The sequence below is a fragment of the Lipotes vexillifer genome, unplaced genomic scaffold, assembly GCF_000442215.2.
Source record: "Lipotes vexillifer unplaced genomic scaffold, Lipotes_vexillifer_v1.1 scaffold459, whole genome shotgun sequence".
NCBI classification, from domain to species: Eukaryota; Metazoa; Chordata; class Mammalia; order Artiodactyla; family Lipotidae; genus Lipotes; species Lipotes vexillifer.
In genome coordinates this window covers 1,724,734-1,749,087 of record NW_006769874.1, presented here as the reverse complement: position 1 = coordinate 1,749,087, position 24,354 = coordinate 1,724,734, and the positions used below count along the sequence as shown (strand labels likewise).

The following is a 24,354-nucleotide window of genomic DNA, read 5'->3' as shown; positions in this document are numbered from 1 at the left end:
GTTAGAATACCATTTGGGGTTACCGAGCGGAATATGCAACATCCAGTCAAACGTCCAACATTTGGGACGCACTTAAAATAGATCACTCTGAGCAAAGCCTGAGAATGTTTTTCAGGGCACTTTTGGTGTCACTGCACAGCATGTTTACACATCCAGGCCTGCTTCTGCCTCTGGGCAGCTGGGTGGACGACGGCCTGGGGCATCTCTTGGCCGCCCTGCTTGCGAAGACTCACGTGTGTAAGGAGTGCTGACCAGCGCTTCCGTGTCCCAGGCGCCGTGTGGACGCCAGAGGTCTGCGGTGAGAAAGTGAGCTCACGTCCTGGCCCCCAGAGAGCTTATGTTCGCTTACGTTTTACCGAACCAGTACAACAGGGAAGAAACTGTTTTTGGTACATACCAGGTAAAAAAGGAAACGTATTTGTCTCTCTATTTGCTCCATTCTTTTACAGTGTGAAAGTAACCAACACGTGAAAACATTAAGGAATCCTTTTCAGGAATAAAATAACAACAGAAACTTGTCTTAGACTCTACTTTATGTATTATATCAAAATAGGTACTAAATATCCCTTGTTTCCATTTTTTATTAAAAGAACAAAGAACTAAAACTCCAAGTTTGGTTAATATCCAATGAAAACCTGTATGATCAGTGTGGAGAAAATTCAACAAACCAATATAAGATGCCGAAAGGCTGAGTAAACTTTACATACGAGAAAGTTTTGATTGTTACATCGACATGTAAAAAATGACACTTGAAATATAAAAACAAAGGAAGTATGTCCAGGTACTATTTAAGATGATAGACTCTAATGCACAAAATCTGAGAAACAAGTTCCAAGTAAGAAGGTCCAGCTCTGCCAGCCAGAAATGAATCTCAAGCAGGAGAGCAAGCAGAGGCCAAGGACACCCTAAACCTGCTCACGATGGCAGCGAGCGCCTCGCGAGAAAGATACAGACACGAGCGGCACTAAGTGGGTGGCGGCCTCTTCCTCCTCAGCCTCCTGGGGTCACCGGACACGTGGCCTCGATCGGCGCTCCCTCCCCCATCCACCACCCCCGTTTCTCCTTCTGTCCTCCCCCACAACCCCGTCCGCACCTCCTCTCCCGCTGCGTCTCCCCCTCTTCCTCCTGGGGGCGCACGGGGTCGAAGGACAGGAAAACTGCTCTCTCCCCCCTTTAGTCCAAATTCTCACTTAAAACTTAGCCTGAACAAAGACACTGGACATTTCTGCAAAATAAGTTGCTATTAAATGAAATGAATTCTGGATACGGAAGAATTAACTAGATAGGGATAAAATGAAAGTACATTAAACTCTTAAGAAAAGTTATTTATATTAATTGAAAAGCCAACACATCCAGCATCTGGTCAGTTACGGCTGTTCTGCCCGTGAGGTTGTTAGTGCTCGAGATGAGACAGTAGCGGGAAGCGCAGCATCCCCTTTGGAAGCGCGCCAGCTGTAGCAGGCAAAGCGACCCCTTCTCCCTGGGGTGAGCGCACACACGCAGGACCCGGGTGAAGGCGGCAGCGGCGCACAGAGGCCATGCGGCCACGCAGACGCGTGCAGGGGAGAGAAGGAGAGGGTGAGCTGCAGGGAGGCGACTGTCCAGGGGGAAAGGCACGTCCCGCCCCAGCCCTGGGCTGGAGGACACGGCAGCCGTGCTCCGCGCGGCGTGGGCACGTTGCTGAGGGGACACTGAGTTGACAGGGAGTCCCCGAGCACCAGAGGAGCGGCCGTCTGTCCATCACAGGGAGACCCACCCCGCTCCTTCCCTGCGGAGCACGGCCCAACCCAGAGCAAGGGACAAAAACGACCTCTACCCCCGACCCTCCAAGAGACAGTGGAAGCACCCGCCCACATCTCCAAAGCCTCCGACGACACCTACAGGGCCTCGGCCCAACCCCGAGGACACGTGCTTGGCTGACAACGTGTCCAGGGAAACAGTCGCTCGTAACAAGTCAGCATCCACGAACACAGGGAAACCAAGTCCATTTCACTCCGCGTGCTGACCGGGCTCGGTGAGCAACGACACCTTAAGAAGACAGCGTGACCTGGTGAAGAGAACAGCTCTGGAGTGAGACAGACCCCGGCCGGCATCCAGGCCTCCCCCGACTCACCTGCTCACCTGCGAGTGCGGCGCGGAGCTGAACTTCAGGCACCTGCGGAGCGCTGCAGCTCTCCAGCAGGCAGCCCAGGCGCTTGGGCGCATCAGACTGACAGGGCCCCGGGGGCCCAGCTACTCGGACCACGAGTCTCTCTGGAAGCCACCTGAGTCACCTATGTACCTACGGCGCAGCCTAAAGCAGCAGCTCGGTAAACGCTGACTGAAGTAACAGAGGGCCGTGAAGGAAGCCGTGTTTTAACAAGCATCTGATAGACGCTGTCGCCAGCACTTGGTGACAAGTAGGACACGGCTAGCGTTTATCTCGGATCCATCAGTTTCTTACACCGACAAAAAATTTCTCTATGTTTTACTACCCGGGAGGCCGTAAGGATGAAGTAAGCAGTCAAAACGCCAATTCTCACTAGAATATACGTTCCCACAGTCAGGGGCTTAATCTGTTTTGCTGGTGTTCTCCTATCTCCAAGGTCCAGAACAGTGTCTGACACATAGTAAGCATTCAATAAGTACTTGTCAAATAAATACATGGATGAATTCTCATCCTGTCTCTGCTACCCACCCAAGTCAACTTTCCACTACTCATTTGAAAATTATCCTATGTCAGTTGCTATTTATCAACTCTCTCTGGGTTAATACTCCTATTTTCAAAAATTTCAGTTTGGGAGAAAACAATCATTAGCTTCTAGCACGTAATGCAAAATCCTGAATGGCAGACCCAATGCCCAGAGATGATCCTAAAAACTTCTAAGTTCAAAAACAGATGGCTGTCTTCCAGCCGCCGTTCACTGCCTCGGACCACTGAGCACCAAACCCTCACCACTAATCATGTCTGCAAACCACTGTGCGAAAACCAAAGTTTCATGAACTTTTCAGCCGGAGAACTGAGAGACAAGGCAACACTCACATCTTCCTCATAAACAGCTAATCAATTTTAAAAAACCTTCAAACATCATTAAGCATAAAAACTACTACTTGCAACACACGGCCACGGACTACTAATTATGGAGCATCAGTGAAAACAACAGCGTTTTCCCTGTATCAATATAACACAACCCAGCTGTGCCATGGAGACCACTGGACCACAAATACCACATCTGATCATTAGTTATAATCTTGTAAACAAAAATAAATACTCAAGAATCAAAGAGAAAAACGTAATTCCCGCCCAAGGAAACACAGATTATCTACATAACCAGTTTGTTTTTAGCTAACTTTTTCTATAATTACTTACTGAGCTTTATTTAAAAAGCAGTTCTGGGTGGGAGGGACAATACTCTGTTCTTCACAGCATTTTATAATAAAGGTCACATACCATCATTTTAACCAAATAAGTAAGAAGTGATACAGTTCAGCTGAATGGTAAACAAATGTGTCACACATATATTAAATATGCGTACAAATACGTACACTACATACGATGTGTGTGTATAAAACATTTCCTTAAGAATGTCAATGTATTTCTCTACATGATGGCTAAGTTATAACAACAGCTTTAGCTTAAGAGAGCTCAACAAACGAAATATTTAGAAGGCTAACATGAACACAAACTTAGTCTATTATAATTTTAAAACTAAGCAAATATCGCTCCTCTTACAGGTGGACTTCTTAGATGTAATTAAATTTACAGATATTCTTTTGACACTGTTCATACATAAAGCAACAGTGTGATAAATACAAACACACCTGCCTCTATGAAGTCTGTCCTAAGAGGAGTACATTTCAGTTTCTCATTTTTAGTAGTTTAAGTATTTTACAGGGTTATTTTGGAAAAAAAATTTAAAAGGGAGTAAATCATTTAAACTTCTTAAATTCTCTATATTCACTATTTAAAATTTTGTTTTTCAGTATTCATTTCTGTGCATGTGAAGTTTATTTTTAATGCATAAACATATTTTAATGCATATACATATGAATACACATATCCTATAACCTTAATTAAGGGGTTTTGTTTTTTTAAGAAATACATCTTATGATGGTTACTTTTTAAAATAAATGGTCTTAAAAAAAAAAGGTTGTCAGTCAAAAGAAAGACCAATTAATATAACATTCATTAAAAAGAATAAAATGTAAAGCTGAGAATGTACATTTGTAACACCTCTCACCTGGGCTCAGCTCTACGAGGTAGGGCAGTTTCTCCGGCGGGAGTACAGAGCCATAGCCAGACCCATCAACTCGCTCCTTTCCGTGCAGGGGCTTCCCATCCATGTGCTTCTGGCTTTTTTTTGGGATGTAGTCTGGTGGCCTCCTCTTCAGCTGAAAGACTAAAATCCCTAAAACAGTAACACTGTAAATTATCAACCAGACTCAAGTGAGTGTGGACGGCCAGCTGACTGGCAATCAACTGTTCAAAGATTTATCAAAAAATGTAATTTAATAACATCCCCCAGGGAAAAATTAAGCAAAAGCTTACCCAATTTACACTTTCCCTCAACAGAGGAAATACTTACTCTCTTGACATGTTCTTGAAAACTCTAGCAAGCAATTTCCAAAAATTATTTTAAATTAACACCTACCCAAGCGTATCACATGCATGAAAGACAACACTCCAGTTTCAGAATAAATGAATGTTTCTATTGGTAAAGAACCCTATGATCAATAAACACGTTCATACACACATGTAATAACACATGCGCACACACATACATTCTTAGTTAACCTGATTTTATTTAATTCAATTGAATTAACTCAGAATTCGACGCAATCTGACTTTAATAAAGTTTATACTGTCGAGAAAAGTTACTAAGCAAGTGTATGTTTAAAACTCACAATCTACATTCAAATATGACAGGATTAACTGGCAGTCAGTTTTTATGTCTTTATTAATGCAAAGGCCCTCCACTGAGCAACAGGTAGCTTAAGATGTGTATCTGAAAGCAAGAAAACTCTTATTTCATAAAAAACATACCTTTAAACCCTCACTGCTGTGACGTAACTAGGAGAAATCGTTTGGATAGTGAAAAGTCTGGATTCATTATATGAAATGACTAAATTACTAGACGGTATTTAGGGTTGAAGGCTATTTTCCCCATCATGACAAATCTGTCCAAACATCACCAGTCCATCTGGTTGGCAGGTAAGGATCCCGCTGCTGACAGACAACCTGACACAGTGCTCTAGTCCAGCTTCTTCAGGACATGGTACTCCTGCTGCCACAAAACGGCCTGTGCCAGGTCTCCCACTAGACCCACCAGCAGAGAGCGGCCCTCAGGATGCAGGGACCCCCTAGGAACCACCCAGCAAGTCCAAGAAGGGGGAAGAAACCTGCACAGCAAACAGCCCTCAGAAGACTCTGCCACGCGCACCGTCCTACACCTTCCAGTAAGTTAAACGACTAATATTTCAAGTCAGAGTGTAACGAACGCATCACAGAGGTAATTCTTGGACAAATAAGATTACTCTTTACCTCTGTCATTCGGCCACTCCCTGAAGATCTGTAAAGGACACTCATCATCATCAAGGATAATTTCTTCAGCAGCTTTCTCATCAGAATGCTGGGCCCCAGGAGGAAGCATCACCTGGGAGGGAATAACAATGAACTGTGACTACACCCAGAAAGTGAATTAGCAGGCATTTAAAAGAAAGAATTTATTGTTTTTGAGGAAATAAAAAAGTCACTGTAGATAGAACTGAACTGGTCAAACACAATGAACAATTCTCAAAAACACTGACAGAAGGAAAGGAAAATAGTTTCCAGTTAAAAGCCTGGCCAGCCGGCCGGACCATCTTCATTCACCTGCTTCTCTGCTCTCCGCCCTGCTCCCCGGCCCATACCAGTCGGAGTCTGCTTTTTGACAAACTCTCTTTTGGAAAGACTGCACGCAACAGTCAACCTGTGCGTAATTCCTTCGGGAAAGGTGACAGCAGGACCCACCTTTCATAACCAAACTTTTTAATGTGGCAGTTTCATCTAACATGTAAGCTTTTAGGATATAACCATCACATAACAACACAAGAGATTAGCTTTCTTTTTCTTGTAGAAAATTCGTTTTTATGATTAAATTTTAATCAGATCATTTACATGTATTACTGGGCCATTCATTCAACAAATGCTTTAAGATACTGCATTCACCACATTCAAAAATCTGTAACACTGTATATTACTCTTTATTCTATGTTTTTACGGCAAACGATTTTTCTCAATCATTCGAGAAAACCCTCTGTAACACAGAGAAAAGAACCAGCGGCCACAGGGCTCAGTCTCTGACCCCCCGCTGACTTCGGTCCCACCGCTCACGCCAACCAAAGCACGGTTACAGAAAATAGGAGAAGCCAGGCACTGGCACCTGAAAATTATTTTCAACTTGGAGTTACTGTAATAATGTTATCCTAATAGACCTTACTCCCAATTAGACCATCACGTGCATATACCAAATGGGTTAGACTTCCGTAGAACTGTAAAACTTCTCTCTGCTGCAAATTACCCTAAAAAGACAAGTTTATTACAACACACCCTTATGCTAAAGTAACCAACCTTTCCTCACAGCGTCTTGTATTACATGTAGGATAGTGGGCTTGGAACACACACTGCTTCAGGATCTGACCCTCACTCATCTCTTTAAGTCGCAGTCTTTGTCACGTATCCTCATAGACCCAGTCACACAGAACTTCTCCGAATTCTCGACTGGGCCACGAAACCTCACGCTTCCACGATCCCTTGTGCCTCAGAGGCCCGTCCCCAGCTTTCGGGTCTAGCTAGCGTGCCCTCTCACCTCTCAGCCCAAGTACAACTCCTCCAGGGAGGCTTCTCTGACCTCCGTTCTAATTTCAAGCTCCTTGCCTGTATTTTTTTCTCGGACTCTCTGTCTCCCTTTACCGTAACCTCTTTTGAAGGCAGCTCTTATTTTTGCATCCCAGCACAGTATCTAACAAATAAGAGGAACCTACATATTTATTGAATAATTCACTGAATAGATCTAATAGATGAATGAATGAATAGGAAAGAGCTACATATTACATGATGGGTGAGATGGCAAGGAAACAAAGGACTTCTATCTCAAGGCTAAAACAATAATCAGCGCCTAATTTATCCTGCCTGAAGCTTGCGAAAGAAAATGCGCAAGAACAGAGAAGAACAAAAGCCAAAACTAGGCGCCGACCCTCAAAAGAAATCATCAAATGATCTCAAAAGGGACCGTCAGTAAAAGCCCAGTAACTTCACGGCCCTGATTAAGGTGTTCTCACTTTCTGATTTTCATCAGTAAAAATGCGGCAGAAATTAAAGAAAGGAAGAAAATGTTAAAAAGTTCACTACCACATATACTATCAAATGCACCTTTATGGAACTGAGAATTATTTAATAGATTTATATACACTTAAAAGGTAACATTCCCCTGGCGAACACTTGAGCAATCCTAAGTGTTCAGCAGTGGTAACTAAGCTCCTGCCCTTGGGCTCACAGCCTAACAGGGACCCAGCTGGAAAAGGGTCAGCCCTCTGTTTAGCAATGCAGACCCTATTTATACTGCTGTTTCACTGGTTTTATCCTAAGAACACTTTTCACAGCAGTTATTAACCAAAACTATGAGGAACGTGTATCAAAATCTACCATTAATCCATGGACACAATTATTCTTTAGGTGTAAATATATTTTCCATACATGCACTAATGCTTGCTCAATATTGCTATTTCTCCCAAGCAGGAAAGCAACGAAGCCAGCATGACAACAGGGTCCCCCTCTGTTTCAAACTCACCTCACCTGCAGGAGGAAAACGCCCAGCATGGCCTGAATCTCAGGTTCTTTCCCTTTGGAGAGAATGCGTGATTATCCTGATGACCTATCCTCCCAACCTCGCCCTCCCAGCCCCTCCCTCCCCAAAGTAAGGCGGGTTTTCAGTCTCTTTCTAATAAGACCAAAAGAAAGAAAAGGTGCAGCAAAAAAACAAATACTCATGAGCATCCATCTATCTTCCTCCACCCTACAATGAAATGAGCTTTGCTGTATTTCTTTCTGATTCTAAATAACACAGGCCCAATGTAAAAAACTCAAATACAGAAAAGCATGAGGAGGGGAAAAAAATCTGTGAGACAGTAAGTATATTTTCCTGATCATGCTTTCTATAATTATGCACTTTTTGTTTTTACATAAGAAGGTGGCTTGATCACATGTAACATTTTAAAGTCTTCTGTTCCTCTCCCTCCCCTCATGTAGGTAGTTAAGCTGGTGTGTATCCTTCCTATGCATGTACCTTTCTTGGTGCTCACGTATACATACATACACACACACAGAATTCTGTTGTTTGGTTTTATTGTATGGTGACTGTTTTTCCAAAAATAGGGTATTGTATAAAATGTAAATATGTCTAAGTCAACTGGTGTTGGTCTAATTCAAAATGTTTCATAATGACAAGGTATTCAAAGTATTCCTTAAGTGATGAGTATTTAGCTTATTGCTATAACACACAACACTGGGGAAAAAGTCTTTACAGAAATACACTCAGGAATTTACTGGCTATTTGTTTATTTTGACGTTATAACTAATATTTACCACCATGCTTCTAAAGAATATTTTCCATCTCAGACATCACCTCCACTCTGAAACAGGTGCCGCAGAGGATGGCCACACAGCGATCCCCCAGACGCTCCTTCCCTGTCGCCGGGGACTCCCTTCTGCTGTGCTAGAGCCTGTTCTGCGATACCCTGTTTTTCTCTTTCTTGGCCTACACCACGATTTTGCTGGAGAATGTCCTCCAGCACCTTACTGAGAGAGGCTGCGCGGGTGGCAGATTTTTGCCGTGTGTGTCTTAAAACGACTTTATTCCAGCCGCCCAGCGCCTGACTGAGGGTACGGGCTAGAAGTCGGTCCCCTCTGCATCAGAAAGCCGCTTCCGTGAATTCCAGAGTCCACGGCTACTGCTGAAGTGACTGCTGCCAACTGTGTCCCCCAACCCTTTATACAAGCCCTGAACCACCTTCTTTGCGATCATCACCCTCTCTTTTTCTCTAGCTTCCTGCACTTTCACTACACCCCGGTTTGGGCCTTTTTCAAAGCAACTGTCCCATTAGTTAGTGGGCCTTTTCAACCTAGAGACTCAAATCCTTCAGTCCTGGTAGATGGTCTAGCATTGTTTCTTTGGTAACGTCTATCTCTCCATTTCCTACTGCTTTTTCTACCTGGTCCTCCTCCTTGGGCTAAATTTTAAGATACTCTGCACCGATAATCTAAATTCCCGACCCCCTCTCTTTTTGTCCTCCGGCAGATTTCCTCCACTTGCTCTTTCATCCCTCCACTGACCTTCTGCCCCCACCCCTCATTTACCTGGGCTTTTCAATCCCCAGGAGCCCCCCGCATGCTTCTCCTCACTGTGCTCCAGATGCGCCATCCGCAGAGTCTCTTAGCTCTCCCACACTTCCATCTGCTTCGTCTCTTGTATCTCCGGGTTCTCTGATCTATCTGTGTTGGTCTGTCTTTCATTTTAAAGGCATTTGCAAATGTCTACTGAGTCTGGGCTGTCCACTCACACTGACAGCGAGTCACCGGAAAGCTGACGGTAATGGCGAGGACGGCTGCTGGACCAGACGTCCAAAGGTCAGTTTCCATACAGATCTTTCTTCTCTGACCAGAAAGTGCCTTCTGGGAGGAATCCTTCAATCTTCTGGGTACAGCCTTCCCCTCCATCCTCCTGCTTGTGGTAAAGACCCTGCTATGCCAGTTACCCCCAAAGCCAAGGCCTCCTCCCCCATCGGTTTTACTCTGGCCTTCGGATGGAGAGACGACGCAGTAGCTGGATGGGAAGGCAGTCTGCTGGAGGCTTACTACTGCTTATAAAAACTTTCCACCCAATTTGTTTTCAGCCCAATTTTCAATGCCGCCTCAGAACATGCTAGAGCCCCTCATGCCTGAGTCTGCTAGGGGCTGGGAGACAGGCAGCTGCGCGCCTCCCCTCGGCTGGCCCCCTCTGCAGGTCCAGCAACTTAGATACTAACCCGCCTGCTTCTTCAGACTCTCATCTACAACTGCTCTGCCGGCCCTTCGCTCACTCTCTCTGTTCTCGTGCACTCCCAAAGGGCTTTATCCTTTATTGTCATCTCAGTGGAATCAAAACATCTGTTTTCTCATCTATTTTCAGATGAAAATTGGGCTTTATTCATAAAATTGCACATCTACCAAATGGTTTTCCCAACCGAATATAAAGTCTCAGCTTTTCAGCAAAAAGAAAAAAGCCATAAAACCCAAGCAAGGCCTTTTATTTAATTCCCTCTGTAGCAACACTAGAAACCACCACCGCTGAGAGCTTACAGAAGACACTCACTCTGTCCACAGCCTGGAAAACTGAACATTGTTAGCATTCGGATTCATCTACAGAGTTAATGCAAACCCAGCCACAATTCCAGCAGGTTTTATGTCGAAACTGGTAAGTTGATTCTAAAATTTATTTGTAAATGCAAATAACCTAGAATAACCAAAGCAAAAGGAGAAAGCAAAATTGGGACTTTATATGATTTTAAGACTCACCATAAATCCACAGTAATCAAAACAGTTTGGTGTTGGTGAAAAGATATAAGATATATAAATGAAACAGAATAGATTCCAGAAATAGAACCAAACATATATGGCCAACTGATTTTCAACAAAGGTGCCAATGCACTCAGTGGGAGAAAATAAAGTCTTTTTTTCTGTAACTGTACAGAAGAAAATGAGCATCGACCCTAATCTCACACCATACACAAATGTTACCTTGAAATGGAACACACAGACCCAAATGTAAGACCTAAAACTATGAAACTTCTAAAATAAAATACAGGTACAAGTGTCTGCAGCCTTGGAGGAAGCAAATTCTCATACAGAAAGTACCGAGCACTAAAAAGTTAACAAGCTGGACTTCAACAAAATTAATAAATTGTTACTCACTGAAAGATACCATTTTAAAAGTGAAAAGACAAGCCAAGCCACAGACTGGGAAAAAAATATTCACAGTACATGTATCATACATAGGACTTGACATGTATATAGATAATCAGGGAAACTCAAATTTCTTCCACAATGAGATAGAACTACACCCAGGAGAATGCCTAATAGTTAAAATGATTGACCAAACCAAGCATGGGTGAGGGGCAGAGCAACGGCATCTCTCATATATGACTGTGGGGATGCAAATGCTATACTCAGGTTTGAAAAGAGTTTAGCAGTTACACATATGTCTCCTACGGAGCCATTCACTTGAGTATTTACTCAAGAAAAAGAGTACTTCTATGAGAAGACCTGCACATGGATGCTCATAGCAGATTTACTGTAAGAGCCCAAAACTGAAAAGTGGAAACAACGCAAACTCTAACAGGTAAATGGATGAACAAAGTGTGACATATCCACACAATGAAACACAAAATTACAAAGAGGCACAAGGAAACTTCTGAAGGTGAAGGAAATGTTCATTGTGCTGACAGGCCCAAACTGATGGTATTATAAACTTTAAATACATGTAATACATTGTACTTTAATTATTTCTCAATAATCTTGGCGAGGGCAAGAACTAAAACAAGTAACCACACTTTCATTATTTAATAATCAATTGCTAAGACGAGAGAAAGAAGGATATCTTCTTAAAAAAATCTACTTCCAATGAGATTTTGACAGAGAAATAATGGGTATAAAGAAGTTATTATATACTTGTGACTGACTTAATGGTTAATAATTTTCCGAAAAGTTTGCCTTAGAAGAGAAAATCTGCTTGATTTTACTTAGTGTCACCAATTCAACTCTGAGGCATAAAAATCTCACTGTATTCCTTGAGTACTAGGGTCAAAGATACACCCTTTATCTCCAAGAAATTATGGATGACTACTAAATCTATCAGCCAAATGTCGGTTAATGATGAATAGCAAACCAAGATTTATTTAAAGTTGGGTCGTTATGATACATCTTAGTAAAAACCCTAAGGAAAAAAAATCATTAAAGCAGATTTTACTAAAATAAAATTGTTACCTATATATATGCAAAATAAAAACTGGAAGGATATACATCAAAATGTTAATAGCGCTTATCCTTTGGCATCAGAACTATACAGGATTTTCTTCAATTTGCTTTTTATACTTTTCTTAGTTTACAGCAGGAACACATATTACTTTTGTAATGGAAAGGAGAATGTTGTTTCTTATATATATTTACGCATGGTTTCAGTTTACCAGACTCTAAGTGATACAGTGTGGAGAAATTCAGCCTAAGTTTAACTTCATTTAAAGAATATCTTTCCATTTAAATGCAAAGTTCCAGCACGTGTAATATGGGTAAGTACTCACGCGGGCGATGCAATACTCCTTAGGATTTTCTTTCTCCAGACCGTACTTTTCTAAAGCTTCAGCCACAGCGAAGTCTGCAGGATCTGTGGTAGACAGCAGGATCGTCTTGTAGGGAATATTTGGTTTTAAACTATCTGCATAAATTCTCAATGTTCCACCTGAAAGAAACATTGTGACATCTCTGATCACAACTTTTGTTCCAATACCAGAGATCTGTGTACTAATTCCATCCCCACTTCCTGGTAAGTGACACACACCGGCAGGGACATGCTGACCCAGTGATGCTGTGCTAGACAGAGTGAGTAATTCTGTGTGACTAGGCTGTTTCTGTCCTCCCTTCAAGCCCGTGCAGTTTTTATCATGACGAACTGATTTCCACTGTGGGGAAGGGACAGAAAGGCAAGAAACCCCGGAGTTTCTTCAAAGTGCTGCTCCTGCGCTGACTGCCTTCTCACTTCCTTACCTACAGTGTCAGGCATCTACTGTCCCCACTTCTGCTACTTCCTGACCAACAATCTGAAACTTAAAAACTCCGAACAGAGGCACGGACATGTGTACACTAACAAACGTAAGGTAGACGGCTAGTGGGAGGCAGCCGCACAGCACAGGGAGATCGGCTCGGTGCTCTGTGACCGCCTGGAGGGGTGGGATAGGGAGGGTGGGAGGGAGACACAAGAGGGAAGAGATATGGGAACATATGTATATGTATAGCTGATTCACTTTGTTATACAGCAGAAACTAACACACCATTGTAAAGCGATTATACCCCAATAAAGATGTTAAAAAAAAAAAAACCCAAACAATATTAATCCCACTAAATAACTCAGTTTTTTAAAAAAGTGAACCAGAAATCAGGATACTTCAGGTGCCGGAGTCCAAAGACATTTCATAAGGAACCTGCCACCAAAGCACTGGGCTCTATTTACATTTCCAGGAACTGCAAACCAGAATGTCATTTCTAGCTGTGAACTCATTCGAGAGGAAAAAAAGTCAACTAGAGCAGAGCAATTTGGATATCCTTAGCTTTTCTTTGTATATTTCTTTTTAATGCAATCCTACATATGCTATATTACTGACATTTTTGGTGTCATAATTGGCTTTTTACTTATGATCTAAGATTTTTAAGCCCTAAAATCTTAAGTCTAGCTGAAAGACTACTGGGGGCAGGTAGGCAACTCAGGCAAGTGAGTGGCAGGTGCCACATCCCTGTGTACGTGGGACCTCGGGGAGGCTTCCCGACTTCCTTTGCTCACCTCTAAGTTAAAGAGCTACATTAAACATCTGTGGGTCTCCTGAAGCAAATTCTAAATTTCTATGACTCCTTTTTGCCTCTTCTGAATTCTAATGCAGTTATTCTGGCTACTGAATGCTTCTCACACCCTCTTTTTCAACAGGTCCGGCACACACTGCATTATGACAACTTGACTACAATAAAATAATGCTGGTCTTTCAAGAATAATCAGCAATGACATGGAGAGGGGGAAGGGTGAGCTGGGATGAAGTGAGAGAGAGGCATGGACATATATACACTATCAAACGTAAGGTAGATAGCTAGTGGGAAGCAGCTGCATAGCACAGGGAGATCAGCTCGGTGCTTTGTGACCACCTAGAGGGGTGGGACAGGGAGGGTGGGAGGGAGACGCAAGAGGGAAGACATATGGGAACATATGTATATGGATAACTGATTCACTTTGTTATGAAGCATAAACTAACACACCATTGTAAAGCAATTATACTCCAATCAAGATGTTAAAAAAAAAAAAAAAAAAAAAAAGAAGAAGAACCAGCAAGCCCAGGCTGGTATTAGAACGCGGACCTGCTGGCACAGGCCAGGGGGTCAGGCTATCTACAAACTCACAGGGATTAAGGTCCCCCTACACCGCCCGTCCCAACGCTGAGGACACAGCATGAGCTGGTCATCGTCCTAGGCTCCAAACAGCTTGTAACCTGATTGAGGGGTCGAAATCAGGGGGGAGAAAACGAACAAGACAACAACATGAAGACATAAAATATGACATCAGAAACACAAAATGTAGGGGAGGGAAGTAAAAAATGCAGATCTTTTACAATGTGTTTGCACTTGAATGACTACTAGTTTACCACAAGTAGATATAGATCAACATATATGAGACCCATGGCACCCACAAATCAAAAACCTACAATAAACACACAAAAACCAGATACAAAAAAACAGAGTACCACTAAAGAAAATCATCAAAATACAAGGGAAGAAACAGAAAGAAGACATGAACAGACAAGTACAAAAACTAGCAGAAAACAAGTCATAAAATGGCAGTGAGTACATACCTATCAATAATTACTGCAAATGTCAATGGACTAAATGCTGCAATCAAAAAACATAGGATGGCTGATTGGATAAAAAAACCAGAAACACCTATGTGCTGCTTACGAGAAACTTACTTCAGAGCTAATGACCCATACAGACTGAAAGCGAGGGGAAAGAAAAAGATATTTATTTCACGCAAGCAGAAATGACAAGAAAATGGGGGTGGCAATACTCCTATCAGACAAAACAGACTTTGGAGCAAAGACGGGCATTATATAATGATAAAGGGATAAATACAAGAAGAATACTCAATTCATATATATGCACCCTATACTTGAGCACCTAACTATATAAAGCAAATACTAGCAGACATAAAGGGAGGAACTGACAATAACACAACAGTAGTAGAGGATCTAAACTCCACTTACATCCATGGACAGATTAATAAGTAACTAAATGGATACAGTCTAATTTAAGAGGTTTTTAGTTTAAAAGCATAATACCATAGTATCATCACAACAGAAATACATACCTCCCGATTTCCTAAGGAAGGGGAGATAGAAGAAAAGCTAACATTTTAAAATTCTACCATCGACTAAAATCTGTTTGTATAAATATCCATTTCAGTTCTAAAATTAAGAGAGGATGATTCCCCTATGCAGAAGATGAAGAAAGCGTGGCCCACGGAACACAAGGGTCCCTACCAGAACCTAGCTCCAGAGTCCGTGTCCTAGCACTCCACAGCTCCAAGACTGTTCACCAGAAAACTGAGGCAGAAGGGCTGACTCCCAAGGGCATTCTGAGGTCAATTACACTTGGAAGACATCAAGAAAGTAAATACATCTGAGTGTTAAAAATACTTTATGAGCTCTGGGGCCAAGGCTTGTTACAAGTTATGACTTCTGATCCGCTGTGAAGTGAGTCAGACAGGTCTCTTTAAGTACATCATCAGAACTTGGGGAACCAACGCTCGGGCAAACAAGACAGGAAAATTACAGACTCGGCTGTTACTCTCAGGGAACCTTACCCACCCGTGACAACATTCTTCACCAACCTAAGTGATAAGCTAACAGCCTCAGTAGGTTATAAGGATATAGTTTTCTAAGTTGTTTATTAAAAACCAACAGAACACTTGAACTTACTATATTTGACTGCCTTAATATTAACCACAAACAGCTCTTCTGCCAACAGTATCCAGTTTTTTAGGGATTCCTAGGAGCTTGTACAGAAAAATGTTCCTCCCACCCAACCATCCCTGTAACAGACAAGCTCTACTTTAGTGGGTGTTTTGCTGTTTCTTCTCCTAATCCTCTGGAGGTTTTGTTCCCGTTTCCTTGGCCCACTTCTCAACAGTGGCCGTGTATTACCGGTATACTCCACCAAATCTCTGCCACGCCCATGATGCTGCATCCCGAGAACAGCTTGCTCCCGGATCTTTCTCTCCACCTGGCACCGCTGACTAGTACTCAGCCACCGAGCCGGCAGCCTAAGGGCGTCCCCCCGCACCACGCCGGCCCCTCCCAAGACACACAGACGAAGCCCGTCTCCTCCTCCGGACGCTCCTTCCTCCACAGACCCACATCCACCCTGCTCAAAGCAGGGCGCCATCCTGGCCTCCTCTCCTCAGAAAACTCAGGCTGGCACTGCTTCCCGATCATTCTCTCCCTTAACATTGCTCCCGCTTCTCTCTCTCCGCGACCACTGTCCCCGACTGAGCTCAGAGACTCGGTCCTTCCGGGGTCACACAAGCCTTTGAAGGGGGACACCTGCTTCTGACCACAATTCCCTCAAATCAGCCCTAGATTCTGCTCTCAGAGTAACCGCTCCAGATTGGAGGCCTGGGCTAAACTGAAAGCGTTCTCAATCCCTAGCTTAAAACTCTTTCAGCAGTTTATTAACAGATCATACCAAATATTTCCATCAAAGTACCACCAATGGCACAGGAAAATAAATATGGATCTCTGAGGACACAGGCTGAAGTTACCTGCAAAAAGTTTCCTGCTTTGGGCTTCCCTGGTGGCACAGTGGTTGAGAGTCCGCCTGCCGATGCGGGGGACACGGGTTCGGGCCCCGGTCCGGGAAGATCCCACGTGCCGCGGAGCGGCTGGGCCCGTGAGCCATGGCCGCTGAGCCTGCGCGTCCGGAGCCTGTGCTCCGCAACGGGAGCGGCCACAACAGTGAGAGGCCCGCGTTCCGCAAAACAAAAAAGAAAGAAAAAAAAAAGCTTCCTGCTTTATCTTAACAACATATGTAACGTTGCATCCTGATCCACATTAGAGACATACTGTTTATAAAAAGATTTTGTTAAGTTGCTTATAAAAACTGACACTCTAAGCCAGCTCTCCTTAGTCTGACTCACATACCCCTGAGCCTATACTTGAATACTCCTCAAGGGGTCACTGAGGAAGTTACTTCCATAACGATGCCAGACTCCCCCCGTGGTCGGAAGCGTGGTCAGCACGTGGCAGGTACCTCTGAGCATTCCTCTCATCCTTTCTAAAACTTTTACTACAATTTCTCCTTCCTCACCTTTGTAGTTTCTCCCTCCTTTCTCCTTCTTTTTCTTGTCTTTTTCAATTCCTGATTGAACAACACAGAATATATACAAACAGATAATCATTTAGGTCTCAAAAGCCATCTATCAAATTATTTATAGAACTAATAAGTCTCTCAGTGTCCTAGTTTTTTTGAATCACCGATACTATAATTCCCATGAAACATATAATTGAGACTCAGTTCATACAGGCACTAAGGGTCAAAGCGAACCCGTGATGCTGGAGAGACAACCAGGTTTCAGGGCCGGCTCCCACTGTGGCTGGTGCTGTATGACACGCCACCCTAACACAAAGCTCTGGGCAAGCTCACAAGAAATGGGGTCACCAGCAATTTCTGTCAAGTGGGCAGAATCAAGCAACCATGCATTTCAGAACCATGGTCCACAGACTATCTCGTGAATGGAGGTAAGGTAAGAGAGACCACTAATAAAATAGAGAATAACGCTGCTCCCACGAGTATGACACGAGTGTGAGCACAACTTCCCCGACAGATCCCACCTGCTGCCACATAAACATATCGGATAATAAGAGGATCTGGATAGGGACTAACACCCTTTGACTCAGCCTTGGAGCCGAGAGAATGGGCCCACAATTAAGCAACCTTCCCAACCAAAACTGCTATAAACCCGGCTTCAGAGAAAAGCCACCAGTCCCAGCACTCAAACCCTAAAACTCGTGAGTAAGCTAGCAGGAGCGCAGCATGCGACAGCGCGACGCTCCGCCCTTAAGCGCCTCAGGGCAGCGCTACAAAAGAGCCACAGAGGCGATGACTTACCAGGTCAGACATTTTTAGGAAAGGCTGGATCAAAGATACAGCCTTCTAATACAAGGATTTTTTTTGAAACAAATGATTATGCTATTATTTTTTAACAAGTAAAACTATTTTACTTGCTGAGTATAATTACAGGTTAATTACAAATAAAAGTTTTATATCAAATAGCTAAAAATACACAAAACCAATTTATAGCTCACAGAGTAGTCGTGTGTTTTCTCATTTTAACCTTTATTTCCCTCAGAAATACAGGGTGATCTCCAGGAAACATCACAGTGGGACATGTGTACAGAATGTTGCCTTTGATTCAAGGGGTCCACAGGGACAAAAAAGCTGGACTTCTCTAAATGTACCTTGTTTTGCAGATTTGACTTAGAAACTGTTAAACAACACTAAATTTTAAAGAAGCAAACCTTCAAAGTCAAAAGTAAAATAAAACAAATAAACCTAAGTATAAATCAATGTGGGTATATAATCACATACACAGGAATCGAATATGCGATTTCAAACACAGCACAGATTTCACAAAAGGCTTAAATAAAATGTTTTCAGTATCATATTGGTATTAATAATAGCCCTATTTTGATTTTGGTATTATAACTGATTAATATAATTATGCTGTTAATAATTATTCTATTGTTCTTAGGAGGGAAGAATTTTACCTTTAGAGAAAAGACACCCAGATTTTCTAAAATCAAAATAGTAAAAAAAAACCATGTATTTCCGAAGCTCTGTCCACCAAACAGGCTTAGAAGCAAAGACTAACCAGTAACAGAGAGCGCTCCTAGCAACCAGACACTTATCCCAGCAAAAGGAACAGGATTCCTCCGAGGAAGAGCTGACTCCTAGGCTGGGGCAGGAAAGCACGAGGTTAGCAGACATCCTATCCTCCAGGGAAGCTCTCAAGATCACTGGGCCATGTCACAGACCCGGGTGCCAGCTGGAAGACAGCCCCGCTGGCTCGAAGCGACCATTCAAGAATCAGTAACAACAATAACCGCAAAAGATGGACAAACATTGAGAAGCTTTACATTCATGAGCTTATTGAAATTTTACAAACCACTGCTCACCTGGGGATGACACTAAGGTGAATATTCCTGTCCCACCGCCTCCCACCAAAAACCCTAACCCTGTACCTGTATCTAATCAAGGAAAACAAGAGGAAAACAGCGGTAAACCGCACAACAGGATGCCGTCAGCAAAACCAACAAGACACTCAACCTAGGGTTTTAAAACAAACCAACAAATAAGCAAACTGAGAGGTAAAAAGAATGAAAGGCATAAAAGACAAATTAACCAATTGCAAATCCAACATTTAGGTTGTATTTGTATCCTGACTCAACTAAAGGAATTATCTGAGGCAATCAGGAAAATCTGAACAATGACTAGGTATCTGATGATTTTTAAGGAATTACTGTCAATTCTTTTCTATGTGATAATGGTACTATGGTTTGCTTTATTTTTGTTTTTGCTTTTTTAGAATTGTTACCTTTCAGGAAAATATATCAAAATATTATGGATGAGATAATGAGAAAGTTGGGATTTGATTCAAAAATAACACAGTCTGGGAATGAAAGCAATATACGTAGAAGCAGAGATGAAACGTGTTAATTACGGAAGCTTGCTTGGTAATAAACACATGGGAAGTTCACTGTATCTCTATTCTTTTGTATATACTTGATATTTTCCAGAATTTTTTTTTTAAAAAAAAAAGCCATACTGGGGATAAATACGTAACTAAACGTATTGAAGGCAAAACTGACTTTGTACCAGACACACATGGCACGCACTTGCTATGAACAGGCTACATCACCCATTAACTTTACTTATTCAAGGCCTCATGCATATATGAAAAGGATTATTAAATTAATAGACTTTACAACAAATATAACAGAAAAACAATTCAAAGTCTGCACCTGAATCAGGTCGCCCATCTGAGCTCCGAAATTCCTGCATTCTCTTTTCCAGTTTTTGTTGTCTCCGTCGTTTCATAACCACCTCGGGATTAGAAATTGTTCGGGTAAAGCTAGTTTCAGGCATGTCTTTGTAAACCTCAGCAGCCAGTCGAGAATTTTCACTGTAAGGAAAAAAAGGCAATAACAAGATTTTTAAAATTTTATATTAGAAACAATTATACTGAAATCATACAAAACTCAAAATGGCAGATGTTATTTGGCTACACAATTCTTGCCATGTACCATTCACCATGTGCTAATTACTAGGGATAAAGAATAAACTTCCTCTCAATACAAGCTAAAATACTGAACTAAGCAGAAATTTATAATTAAAGTTTTATAGTGAGTTTATAGAATGTAATTATTGAGTATTCATTAATAAAGCTAGAATGTATAAATTATACATTCCTACCACGGTTATCTTAAAATAGACTAAATGAGGGATACAACATTCCAACCAATAGAAATAAAGGATTGAACATACTTTAGTAAAAATCTGTCTTCAAATTACAGTAAATCTTGAAGAACTCAAACAGCCTGATTTTTTTAACAACTAAGAGATTTACCACCATTCACTCTCTTGAAGTGAAAGTTTTAAAAGGAAATTGCTCCATAAGTTCCTATAATGAGTCAACTGTATAGAATGAAGAGTTGAAAACTAAATATTTAGGTAAGATTGATATGCTTGACTAAATTTTGATAAATGTATTTTAAGGATGCCATTTTTAAAATCACAAAATAATTTCATTAAGTCAGTCAAGCTTCAAATCAATCAAGTTAAACTTAACTCATTTTAAGTAGCTCATTTCCTTAACACAAATAATCTATCCCCCTATAAACTAAATACATAGAACAAACTGTAGCCTAAGTTCTAAACTCTCCTTTTCCTTGATATTTTTCATATATGAACAATCTATGTATATAAGTTCTTTCTCTTGCATAAATACACTAAGTAGAGCCTTACCACGCAATACTATAGTCAAGGGTTCATGTGCATCCCACAGGCGTCTCTGCCTAACAGATTAATATCTAAATCCATTTGGATGCACTCCACAATGGGCTCAAATTCCACTCTAAAGTAAACTCCCTTCACTGACAAATGGTTAATATCCTCAAGACACACACAACACTTAGAATCAACCAAAAAACGGAAGAAAGACTTGAAGAGGTCACCGCAGCAGCAGAAGAATGTCAACGGTTAATAAACGTGCAGAGAGACATCTACCTTGTTAATGATACAGTAAGCTCGAGTTATTGAAGGCTTCACATACTGCAGAGACCGTACTCTGCTCTGTTATACTCAGCAGTACTAAGGGTATGGAAACGAGAGGGCCCGTGGGCTGTCTGGCAACACAAGCACCCCAAGGGGTCTCTGAGCCATTCTTCCAGAGCATTTCCTTAGGAAACATTCACACGAGTCCTCAAAATTGTAAAAACAAGGATATTCACCGGAGCATCATTTATAATACCAAAAAAACCCTGTAAACTATCCACAAGTACATGACAAGGGCTGGTTTCATAAATTATGGGAAAACTATATGACAGAATACTGCACAGTCATTTAAATTATTTAATATGTATGTTTTTTGTGAAAATATATATATTTTGACTATGTGTATTTATGTGAAATACATTTAATTTTAGTGGAAAAATGTCATGTGAAAAGTTCTGGTTTCAAAAGACTGATTATACTTGTTTAAAAACTCTCTACATAGATATATGAAGCGTATATATTTGTGCTGCATAAACAAACTACGGCTCTCTTTGGGTTCATACATGACAAGAAACTCCTTCTCCCTTTCTGGCAAATCTATCTACTCTTTCTAAAAATAAGCTGTAAACAGAAACTATGCCATCAACTCTAAGGCAAGGAAGAGGCCTAAGAGAAACCACGATAAGAGAATGAACTGAACTGAAAACTGACAAGGCTACACTGAGGCCAGGAGACTCCAAGCGAGGAGGAAAGGCCAGCTTCTGCTCATGTGTCCTTTCTGTTACAACGAAACACAGCGGTTTCCCTTACTTATTCCCTCAGCTCCGAGGTCAGAAGATCAAATCCCTTCAGACAGGTAAAGACACCTGTGATGGGGCTGCTGTGAGAGAATAAGGAAGGGGGGCAGGCGGGGGCTGCAGTGAACCTGATGGTGCATTTGAACCTGAAAAGTGAACACCAGCTTTTCTCACTGGTCTTGCCAACCTCTGATCAGGTGTTAAGCGTACCTGAGGTGTCTAAGAATCCACTGCTGCCTTAAGGACCAAAACAACAGAGAGGAAAGGAAAGGCCAGGCAGAGACGAAGAACACCCTGACACCCGGTCTACCCAGGAACGGCAACACTGTTCATCAGCCCACATCTTTAAGAAGAGCGAGCGCGCCGAGACCAGCCCTGTGAGCGACGCGTGCAGCTCAGTCAGAGCCCCACTGGCTTCCCTCGACGCCCAGGACCCAGCACGAGCCCCAACGCACTTACCTGAGGCGCACCCTCTTCGGCCTTTACTTGGTAATTTAATGAGGTCTGCTGCACGAAAAACACCAGGCTTAGAACACAAAGAAACAGGAATATTTCCAAAATTAACTTACGTGTCATCCCCATGGAAAGGTCTATCGTCTCGATCAGACGCCTGCCTCGTTGCCTCTTTTTCTCGCTTCTTTTTTTCCTTTTTTTCTTTCTTTGAGAGAGTTCTCTTGAAGTTCTGGATAACACCTTCTTTTTCCTGCTTTTCAGGTCCGTTACTTTGAGCCTTCTGATAAAAGTAACATTATCACTACACTGGCTATGACACAGAATGACATAAAGCTATCTATGGCTTAGCTAACTTCACCTCATACGCTGCGGCCAGAAACAGAGCCACCGGGGCAGGGGAAGGTCTGGGGTGAGAAACGTTCTTTGTCTTGATGGGCCGACAGTTACGTGAGTGCACTGATCAAAACGTACACATTCAAGATCTCATTTCACCGTGTGTAAATTGTATCTTAATTCAAAACTATAACCAAGGAAGCAAACACACAAGAAAATCCAAACCCAGTTAGAAAACTGGGGTTGGAATCACACCGGTTTATTTATTATTTTTAATAAATAAAAATCCAAATAATTTACATGAAGTAACTTAAATAAAAGAAAACTAATGAAAATATGGAAATAACTAAGTGTTTGAATCATCGTCTGCTTTAAATATGTTTTCTTTAACTTCAAAAGAAATGTTAAGAGTAGCCCTAATAAACTGGCTTTTATGAAGCAAAGTTGTAAGTACTGTGTGTGTGCAAACACTTCTAATTTCTTTTCCAGATCTTACTTGTTTCCTTATTCTTAATTTATAACTTGGCCTGCCAGCAGCTGACACAGAGACAAGTTATTTTTTATATGACTTAATAGGTTGGCTGGTAAAGAATCAAGAAAAATAAAAGATTATCTTATTGGGAAAGAAAACCGCCTCCTGCTTTGTGAGTGAGCATCTCCGTTTCCTTGCGAGCTACTCCAGCACCCTCCTGTCATCCTGACCCCAGAAGAGTTCTACTACATAGCAAGCAGGATCTGTGGCTCCGTGAAAAGGTACGTCAGCTGAAATCATGGTGCAGAAACAAAATAAAACAGGGACACACACACACACACACACACACACACACACACACACACACAAAGTATCCATTCTTGTATCATATGTGTTCGCCACAAAGGCAATAAAAGTCCCTGGAGCACAGGAACAGGAACACAGAGGACATGACACAGACAACGTGAAAACTGCTGCCGAAAGTAAATAATGGTACTCTCCCCGCAGTCTGCTGGGGCACAAAATTAAATACAAGATTTCTCTCAAAATATTCTTAACCTCTGCATTTGCTATCACTTGTCAATACTGAATTCTAGTGTAAGAGGCCACTTGACTTGAAACAGAATTATAATTGTTTTAAAATTGTATCAATATTTCATAGTATTCCACATGAAAAGAACAGTAGCACAGGAATTCCAGACATCCTACTACCTGAGAAAGCTTTAGACTCACTCTATTTCATCATCAAGGAAACTCAAGAAAGTTTACTAATTTCTAACCTTACACATACAACATGAAAAGGTCTTAAATATGCCTTAAGTTGTATCTAGAAGTTCACACAGAAAATAGGTTATTAAAGTTTTATTTTCCCGTCTGATTCCTATTAAAACCTATTTTGACTTTATTTTCCCCTATTTAGGGGGAAAACCTGAGGCTGATTTGAACATTACGTCTCTTAGGAACAAAAGCTTACGTAACTCTTCTCTGAAAAGGAAGGAGTAATATTTTGGATTATTCAGTGAAACAGAGGATGAAGCAGGGAGAAGCTGGGCTACCGTTAAATTATGTTCCAGGACGGGGGTAAAAGGGTGGTTCAGGAAGAGAAGCGCAACAGAGAATGAAGCCCTCCGACACGACACGCCGTCAGACGCAGGCCAGGCTCAGCA

General features: G+C 42.0%; 1 protein-coding gene across 1 annotated transcript in view; it reads right to left on the bottom strand.

Annotated features, from left to right (window-relative positions):
* Positions 1–24,354, bottom strand: part of AFDN (afadin, adherens junction formation factor) — a 94,263-nt gene that overhangs the window by 66,355 nt on the left and 3,554 nt on the right. The window contains 5 exon segments of the mRNA XM_007445918.1: positions 4,221–4,388; positions 5,522–5,633; positions 12,352–12,509; positions 19,882–20,042; positions 22,500–22,668. Coding sequence (XP_007445980.1) covers positions 4,221–4,388; positions 5,522–5,633; positions 12,352–12,509; positions 19,882–20,042; positions 22,500–22,668 — 768 coding nt within the window.